The sequence below is a fragment of the Condylura cristata genome, unplaced genomic scaffold (assembly GCF_000260355.1).
Source record: "Condylura cristata isolate star-nosed mole 26May11 unplaced genomic scaffold, ConCri1.0 scaffold00025, whole genome shotgun sequence".
In the NCBI taxonomy this organism is placed as follows: domain Eukaryota; kingdom Metazoa; phylum Chordata; class Mammalia; order Eulipotyphla; family Talpidae; genus Condylura; species Condylura cristata.
In genome coordinates, this window is record NW_004567126.1 from 30037051 (window position 1) to 30045619 (window position 8569).

The 8569-nt window shown below is 58.9% G+C and overlaps 1 protein-coding gene across 1 annotated transcript in view; it reads left to right on the forward strand.

Annotated features, from left to right (window-relative positions):
• Positions 1-3942, forward strand: part of MKNK2 (MAP kinase interacting serine/threonine kinase 2) — a 10986-nt gene extending 7044 nt beyond the window's left edge. Inside the window, exons 10-13 of the mRNA XM_004689385.2 lie at positions 42-236; positions 740-904; positions 1550-1593; positions 1827-3942. Of these exons, the coding sequence (XP_004689442.1) occupies positions 42-236; positions 740-904; positions 1550-1593; positions 1827-2079 (657 nt within the window). The 3' untranslated portion in view covers positions 2080-3942. The remainder of the gene's footprint in view (positions 1-41; positions 237-739; positions 905-1549; positions 1594-1826) is intronic.
• Positions 3943-8569: the final 4627 nt, after the last annotated feature.

Genomic DNA, 8569 nt, shown 5'->3' on the forward strand with positions numbered 1-8569 from the left:
CGCCTCCGCGGCGGCCCTGACGCCGGCCCGCCCGCCCGCAGTGCGGCTCCGCCGAGTACATGGCCCCCGAGGTGGTGGAGGCCTTCAGCGAGGAGGCCAGCATCTATGACAAGCGCTGCGACCTCTGGAGCCTGGGTGTCATTCTCTACATCCTGCTCAGCGGCTACCCCCCCTTCGTGGGCCACTGCGGCAGCGACTGCGGCTGGGACCGGGGCGAGGCCTGCCCGGCCTGCCAGGTGTGGCCCCGCCTACTTCCCTCTCCCGTGCGCCGCGGTGCCCCCCAGGGTGCCCCCTTGCCCAAGCACCTTCTCCCCCCGCCCCCCTCGGGGACACGGCCCCTCCCCTCCACATGCACCCCTCCACGCACCGAAGGCCACAGAAGAAAAGCACTCCTCAGTCAGGGAACTGAGCGGGCACAAACCCATGGTTTGGGGTAACCGAACCCCAGACTTCCGCTCAAGGCCACTCTCCCTTTGTAAACGGGGTCGGGCAGAGCCTGCTGACCCGGGCACCTTGGGGTCCTGACCTGAGGTCATGCCCTGAATAGCCAACCACGCACCCTGGGCCCAGCAGGCCGTCCAGGGCCCAGCGTCGTAAGCCAGAGCCTGGGAGCCAGGTCTGGGGCACTGATGGAGTTTGGCTCGAAAAACCCATATCTCGGCCTAGGTGTGCCCAGATGGTGTTAGGCCTGAGCTAGACCCTTGCTGGTGGTAACCGATGGCCCCCCTCGCCTCCCCAGAACATGCTCTTTGAGAGCATCCAGGAGGGCAAGTATGAGTTTCCTGAGAAGGACTGGGCCCACATCTCCTACGCCGCCAAAGACCTCATCTCAAAGCTCCTCGTCCGCGACGCCAAGCAGAGGCTGAGTGCCGCACAGGTCCTGCAGCACCCCTGGGTGCAGGGGGTGAGTGCCAGCCAGGGAGGGCATGAAGGCCCCCCTTCTCCACCCCACTCTCCTCCGGTGGGCTTGGAGGGTTATTCTGAGCAAGTATATGAGAACCCTTGGGGTGCCCAAGATGCAGTGTGGGTCCGGAGGTCAGGCCTGGACACACCTAAACCCTGGGGTAGCAGGCATCAAGTCCCCGCCATCCACCCGGAGCCTGCTGGCCAGGCAGGGGTGAGAACTATGGGAGTTGCAGGAAATTGGCCATGTAGACGCAGCAGTGCACTGAGGTCAGGCAGGGCCGGGCCGGGTGGGGCCCACCAGCAGGGGACAGTGCAGCCTGCCCGCCCAGGCCCGCTCTGCAAGAGGCTGGTGTTTGTCTCTGCCAGTGGCCGTCTGAGCTGAGCTGCTCCCAGAAGGGGAGTCACAAAAACTAGAAGGTGGCCCAAGGCTGGGGGGAAGACCCCTGTGCCTCCCAGCCTCCAGGACAGTCGGGCCTGGTGATTGCCACTGGGGGAGTGCAGCCGGGCTCCTGCAGCGTCTGCCCCTTAGCACTTGTGCCCCCTAAACCGTTGGTGTCCCACAACCTGCCGACATCAGGAGGCCAGTGCAGGTGGCGGCCCCCGGGGTCAGCGCTCTAGCCCTACAGCTCTGGTCTCCTTGCAGTGTGCCCCGGAAAACACCCTGCCCACACCCATCGTCCTGCAGAGGTGAGAACCGCGTGGGGGAGCCGGAGCCCGGGAAGGGGTTGGAGCTCGAGCAAGACAGTCAGGTCCCTGAGTGGGGGGGACGTCCGCCCCAGCACTTAGGTGCCGCGTACAGGGCAGTGCTTTGCTCCAGGGACTGGGGCCTTCATATGGGGTGTCCCTAAGGAAGCAGGGGGTGTTCAGCTGCCCTCTCTCCTTACCCTCTCCTCCCCCGTGATCACCCTGCCTGTCGCCAGGAACAGCTGTGCCAAAGACCTCACATCTTTTGCGGCTGAGGCCATCGCCATGAACCGGCAGCTGGCCCAGCGAGAGGAGGATGCGGCCGAGGAGGCTGGGCAGGGCCAGCCCGTGGTCATCCGAGCTACCTCACGCTGCCTGCAGCTGTCTCCCCCTTCCCAGTCCAAGCTGGCCCAGCGCCGCCAGCAGCAGCAGCAGCAGCGTGCCAGCCTGTCAGCTGCCCCCATGGTCCTGGTGGGGGACCATGTGTGACCCTCTTCCTCCCTGTACATAGGCCCTTCCCCACCATCAAATCTGCAGATTTTTTTAAGCTATTGACAGCCTGTGAACAGAGGCTGCCCTCCCTGAACACCCTCCCCGGCTGGGTTTCTGGGTGTGAAGCTCAGCTGGGGATGGTTTTATATAGGTTTTTGCTGTTGGGTTTTTCCCCTGTTTTTCTGTCCCTCCCCACCACCCCTTTTTCCCCCTTTTTACTGTGTTGAAAACAAAGAGGCACCCTGGAGGAGAGCGGAGGGTGCGTGTGGCTGGTGTGCCCCTCCCTGATGCCCCAGCCCCAGATGCTCGTCTGTACTGTGAAAGCCCCCGCCCCGCCCCGCCAGGGCTCAGGAGGGGGGCTTCGCTGTCTTCCAGAGCTGGGGTGTCCTTCCCAGTGCCCCCGTGTCTTCAGGGACGGCTGTCTGTGCTTCCTGTCATCCCTCACCCAAAGATGCCCTGGTGGCTTGGTGGGGGGGCTGGGGCCCCTTGGGTCCCTCTTGTCACAAGAGAGGGAGAGGCATGGGCACCGGCAGGCGGGACAGACAAATGCCCACCGGGTCCCCCCACCCCCACCCCTGCTGTCTCTGTCCCTATGAGACTGACAATCGGGGCTTCCTTGAACCTTGACCTTAAACTGCAGCCAGGGGGCACACCCCTGGCTCTACCCTCCCGCTAGGGACTCTGTCCATCCAGGAGGGTGGCACCAGAGGATGTGGGAGGAGCTGGACCGGCACCTGTCAGCCAACTTGGGGGTCCCACAGACCCCCTCCCACCTGGGCACCCAAGTGCCCCTTCTCAGGGCTCAGTCTGACCTTGGCCATGTCCTGCCTCCCGTCCTCCCCTCTCAGACCTGTCATGGGAGTTCTGTCAGCTCCTCCCCCTTTGGAGATGGCGTGACCCTGGGGGACTGTTGCACCCCCACCCCAAGGGCAGCCTTTCTTCTCTGCCCAGCTTCAGGAAACTGGCCGAGCTCCTGCGGCCTCCCAGGAATAGTCATGCCCCCCTCCCCCCTGCGCCCGTCCAGCACCAGGTCAGATGTCGTGTGACCACCGGGCGCCGGGAGACCTCCGTGTCCCTTGGGCCTTGGGCATGAAACACTATGCAATACAGGCTTCCTTTCTCCCTTTTCTACATGCACACGAGCTGCCGCCTCAGCAGAGTCCCGACAGCGCTGGCCTCCGGTCTGTCCTGTCTCGGTTTTTGAACATCAGTTGACTTTGCTTCCCTGTTCTCGAAGAATACTTGAATGTCGGGGGGCCTCGTGGGGCTGAGGATGTGGCTTGGACGCCCCATCTCTGGCCCCCCAAGTCTCTGGTTGTGGTCTGGGGTGGTCAGTGGGGGCGGCCAGCCCCCCTGGATCTGTGGACCCTCCTTCCCAAAGAGACCCTGGGTGTGGGAGGGCTTCTGCCCTCATTTCTCGCCCATCCGAGATCCCACATTTTGCAAGTGGGGTTTCTTTGCTTTTATGTGAAAAGGAATCACCCCACCCAGAGCAGGCACCAAGGCCATTTTAGTCTAGACAGTTGAGCTGTGAGCAACTTCATTTTTTCCCAAGGTGGGACAGCACTCCCCTCTGCCTGTCGCCCCGGCGGACAGTGCGGCGGAGGCTGGTCAGAGCGAACTGTGAAGAAGGCGGGCCCTGGGGTGCTGGGAGCGGGCAGCAGCGTTTGGGGTTGCAATGTTACCGTATTGAAGAAAAAAATTCAAATGTATAAAAGTGGGGGAAAAACATCCAAGCACTTTAACTCCACTGTACCAGGTGAACTGATACAGCTCAAGTTTTCCTTTACGCCAACTGTCAATGCCGGAATTTTGTATTCTGTTTTGTAAGGATTTAATAAAAGCCGTGAAACCACTTCATGCGCTGGCCTCCGCTTCCTGTGTCTCCTGGTAACAAGCTGCCCCAAACTGGTGGCTCAGAGCCATCCCATCCCTGCCCGGGAGGCCGACGCAGGGATTTGGATGGAGCACAGTGAGGGTGACTGCTGTCCCGGGGTGTCCTGTCACCCACGGCGAGGGCTCGACTGGACTGAGGAGCCAGGTGTGCGGCACACCTGCCCCTGCACGTCCAGGCAGTGGGCGGCCAGGGGAGCTGCTTATGTTCTTGGATGACTGTTGAGATCAAGTCCAGGAAACTAACCACCCATTTAAAATGTCCAATTCAGTGTTTTTTGGTACATTCACAAGGTGTGACCATCACCTCTAGTTCTAGTCCATCACCCCAAAAAGAAACCATCGCTATCAGCAGTTACCCCAAGCCTCCTCCCTTTCCCCAGCACCACAAATCCCTCCGGCCCGTCCGGGGCGCTTCTCGTCAGTGGACTTGGCCGTGTGGCCTTGCGTGTCTGGCTTCTCTCCCTGAGCATCGTGTGGTCACAAGGGTCAGAGCTGCCACCTTTTCCGTGGCCGACTGAGTCCCCGTGTGGGGGCACGTGTGCACCTGGTCACTGCTGGTGGACACGGCTGACCTCGCCCAGGGGTGGTGTGAGTCATGCTGCTGTGATGGGATCGTGTGGTTGTGTGTGGGTGTTTTCATCTCTCCTGGGTGGACACTCGGTCTGAGTTGGGGTCAGACCCAATTAGATGTTAGTTCTGGAAGCCCCATCCTCACCACTACATAGGGAGGCTAACAGGACCCGCACAGACCCGCAACAGTGCCGCTGAGGCCGGACACTGCTGGGAAGGAGAGCGCGCGTGAGGTGGCCTTTCACCGTGAAGCACAGCCTGGAGGGCGGCGATGGGGCAGTGGGACGCGGGCCTGGGTGACAGTCTGGCAAGGTGCGGGGCTGCAGGGGCACGGACTGGGAGCCCAGACTCAGCAGGTGGCACAGCCCTCCCAACCGTTCCTTCAGGAGGCAAGCTGGACACCCTTACGCCTGACCCCCACAAAATTTGTTGGGCTGCCTCCCCTGCAAGCCTGCCCAGCGCCAGGCCACGTCCCCCAGCCCCTGGCCTGGCCAGGCCTGTGTGGGGAGAGGTGTGGTGCCAGCTCCGGGAGGGCCTCCCCTAGGTGGCACCCGGCCCCACCCGGCCCGCCAGCCCAGGCACTGACCGTCCCTGCCCCCGGCCGCCTGCCAAGTCCAGGCAGGGCACAGCCTGTTCTGGGAGCCTGCTGTGGATTTTTGTTTGTGGTTTCCTCTGTTGATCCGCCCCTTCCACGTGGCTTTCCTGGAGCAGCAGCAGGAAAATCCTGGAGCTGCAGGAGCCGGAGCGCTTGCCAGGCTGTGACTGTGGCCATCGGTCACCCGGGTCCACCTCCACTGTGGTGAGAGCCTGCTGCGGTCACCAGCACAGCGGGCACTCAGGCTCACTTCCAGCTGGTGCGGGTGTCTGCATAGTGCCATCACCCTGAGATTACATCTGTGATAGGGGAGCTGCCCTGTGACCCCCTGAGGGAGCGAACAGAACTCCATTCTCTGGTTTCTCTGTAAACCAAAAAATTGTTTCTTAAAAAAAAAAGTTTTATTTTTTTTAAAAAGTCAGACAGAAGCCAACATTGTGTTTCCATTGATGTGAAATGGCCAGGACAGTACCAGGGTTTGGGCAGGGGTGGGGGAATGAGTGCCCATGAGGATGGGTTTCTCTGGGGCAATGGAATGTTCTGGAATTAGGGAGAGGTGGTAGCTGCATAGCACTGTGAATGTACTAAATGGCATTAACTTAATTGTATATATTTTTTAAAAGATTTATTTATTTATTCAGACAGAACTAGGCTACAGGCCAGAGGTGCAGGGGTGGTGAGAGGATTCACCAGAGACAGAGTGGGGAGCAGAACAGGCTTCTGACAAAGTACACTGCTGAGGGGAGCAGCGGGTGGGTCAGGAGAGGTCTGCCGGCCATGTGGGTCACCTCTGGGGCGGGGTTCAAACTCACGCTGAAGTGACTTTAGCTTCTTAGTGCTGTGCTTTAACCCACTGCACCACCAGGGAGGGCCTAATTGTACATTTAATGGTCACTTTTATCTCAATTAAGAAAAGGGAAGAGGGCCCTCCCTGGTGGTGCAGCCGGCGGATTAAAGTGCAGCACTAAGCTTTCCACAGCCACTGTAGCGCAAGTTCGATCCCTGGCCTGGGGTGACCCACAGGGCGCAGCAGACCCCTCAGGTCTCTCCGCTGCCACCTCAGCAGTGTACTTCATTGATCTGCCTGTTCTGCTCCCCACTCTGTCGCTGGTGAATCCTCTCATCCCCCACACCTCTGGCCTGTACCCCAATTGTGTATGCATAAATTAATAAATCTTTTTAAAAATTAAAAAAGGCTAATAGGTTCAAGGTTTCTTTGGGGATTGATGGAGTGTTCCAGAATTACATGAAGTTTAGTGGCACAATCCTGGTAATGAACTGTTTGCTTTGAAAGGGTGAATTTCATCGCAATCAGAATGAAAAGTATGATAGAGCCCACAAAGGGCCTGCTATGCAGTAAGTGTTCATTAAATGCATCCAGTGTGATTTATCACCCCAAGGGGTAGGGAGGAGGCCAGCACAGGCCTCTCTTCCCCAGAGTTGGGGTGTGGGCACATTTTCACTCCTGTCATTGTGACTAATCACCATGCCAAGCCCCAGGTGCCACCCCTCTCATTATCCCCTTTTATTGTCCCCCTCCAGAAGAATCCCAGAGGCCACTGCTGGTCTTAGATTCACCCAGAAGGAAAAACTGGCTTGAAGTGTGATGGAATCCAGGCAGCCTTGAGGAAGCACCTACTTCATTGCTCAAGCCCAGGAGAGGTGAGCCTTGGTGGGGAGGGCGCAGGAGGGCCAGACTCCCGGCTCAAGCTCTGGGCTGTGCGGAAAGGGACCCACCAGCCCTGGTCTTCACCCCGGTAAGGGGCTGCTCCAGCGGGAGGCTGCAGGTTCAAGACACATGTGCCCTTGGTCCCTCCGCTCCTGTTCATTTCACTCCTCAGGGGCTTGGGTGTTGCGGCTTGTGGAGAGGCTGCGGGATTCCCAACACACCCGTCATCTCCCTGGGGGAGACTCAGTTTCCCATGAGGAAGCACAGAGCCACAGCGCCACCTCTTCCTGCCCCTTCTGTTTCCTTCTGTGACCTGTGAGCTGGGAGGCTCTGCTACCCACAGGGGGGCGGGCATTGCTCCACAGGCCAGGGAGCACAGAGCCCTTAGGGACAGCGCCCTGCTTGTGGTCAGTGTATCCCCAGCAGTCAGATTCACAGACGAACAAGGTCAACGGATGCATGTTTCATTGCCAGAGGTGGTAGAGGGGGAGGGGACTTGCCAGAGACAAAGCAGGGAGCGGCAGACTGACTGAAACCCACTGCTGAGGGGAGCAGAGGGCGAGACAGGGGAGGCCTGCGCCCTGTGGGTCACCTCCCTGGCCGGGGATGGAACTTGCGCTGCAGCTTGATGGCGCTGCATCTTTAACCTCTGCGCCACCAGGGAGGGCTCATCGCAGTGTCTAATCTGCTTGCCAAAACTGACACCCCGAGCCCCAGGTGTAGTCACAGAAAGGTTGTCACTTGTCACTTCCAACCCAAGGTCACTAGAGCAGGGACCCCACCCTGTCAGCCTCTGCTCCTTCGTGGGCCATTACAGTGCTCCCCACCGTGGGGATGCTGTTCCCCATGGGGCCGGCTTCACCCCTGCACACAATGGCAGAAAATGGGCAACCGCCTCTCACATCAGGCTAGGATCAGGGACCCAGAAATCAACATTTTGTGCCTGGAATTTTGTAACAAATTTAGATTCACAAACAGTTGTAAAAAATAACATTTTGCCCTGTTTCTTTCAGTGGCAACATTAAAAAAAGAAACCAAGAAACACTACAATGTTGTCATTGGGATCTTGGCTTGCTACATCTTGGCTTCCATGCATAGGAGTCTCAGATCTCAGTTCCCCTTCCCCAGATCGGTGGTTCTACCTTGTCTCTTAACTTGGACACAGAGTCTGGTGTCTTCCCTTAGAACCTTCTGGAATGATGGTCACATTCTCCAGCTGCACTGTCCACTGTAGTAGCCATCGGCCCTGTGTGGCTGCGGTGCATGTGAAGTGTGATCGGGGGCGGGAGGAATGCCTGATTGGTTTTATTTGAATTTGCTTAAATTTAAAATTCTAGTCTTGTAAAGATTTGCTTATGCATACAAGAACTGGGGTACATGCTAGAGGTATTGGGGGGTGAGAGGATGACCCAGAGACAGTGGGGAGCAAAACAAGTGGATCTACTGAGATCCACTGCTGAGGGGAGCGGTGGGGAGACAGGAGGGGTCTGCTGCGCCCTGGGGTCCCTCCCCGGCCAGGGATCGAGCTCCTGGTGAAGGGCTGCAGCCAGCTTCATAGTGCTGCGCTTTACCATGCTGCACCACCGGGGAGGCCCTAAAGTTCTCTTTTCCCTCCCTTTTCAGGCAAGGCCTCTGCTTGGTTGTGCATTTAGCCCTAGTCCCTGTGGACCCCCAGCGCTCACACCCTGCCGGGGCTCGCAGCTGGTGCTGCATAAGCGTAGGAGAGCCATGGGAAGGCCCTCGAGGGCTGGTGCTGT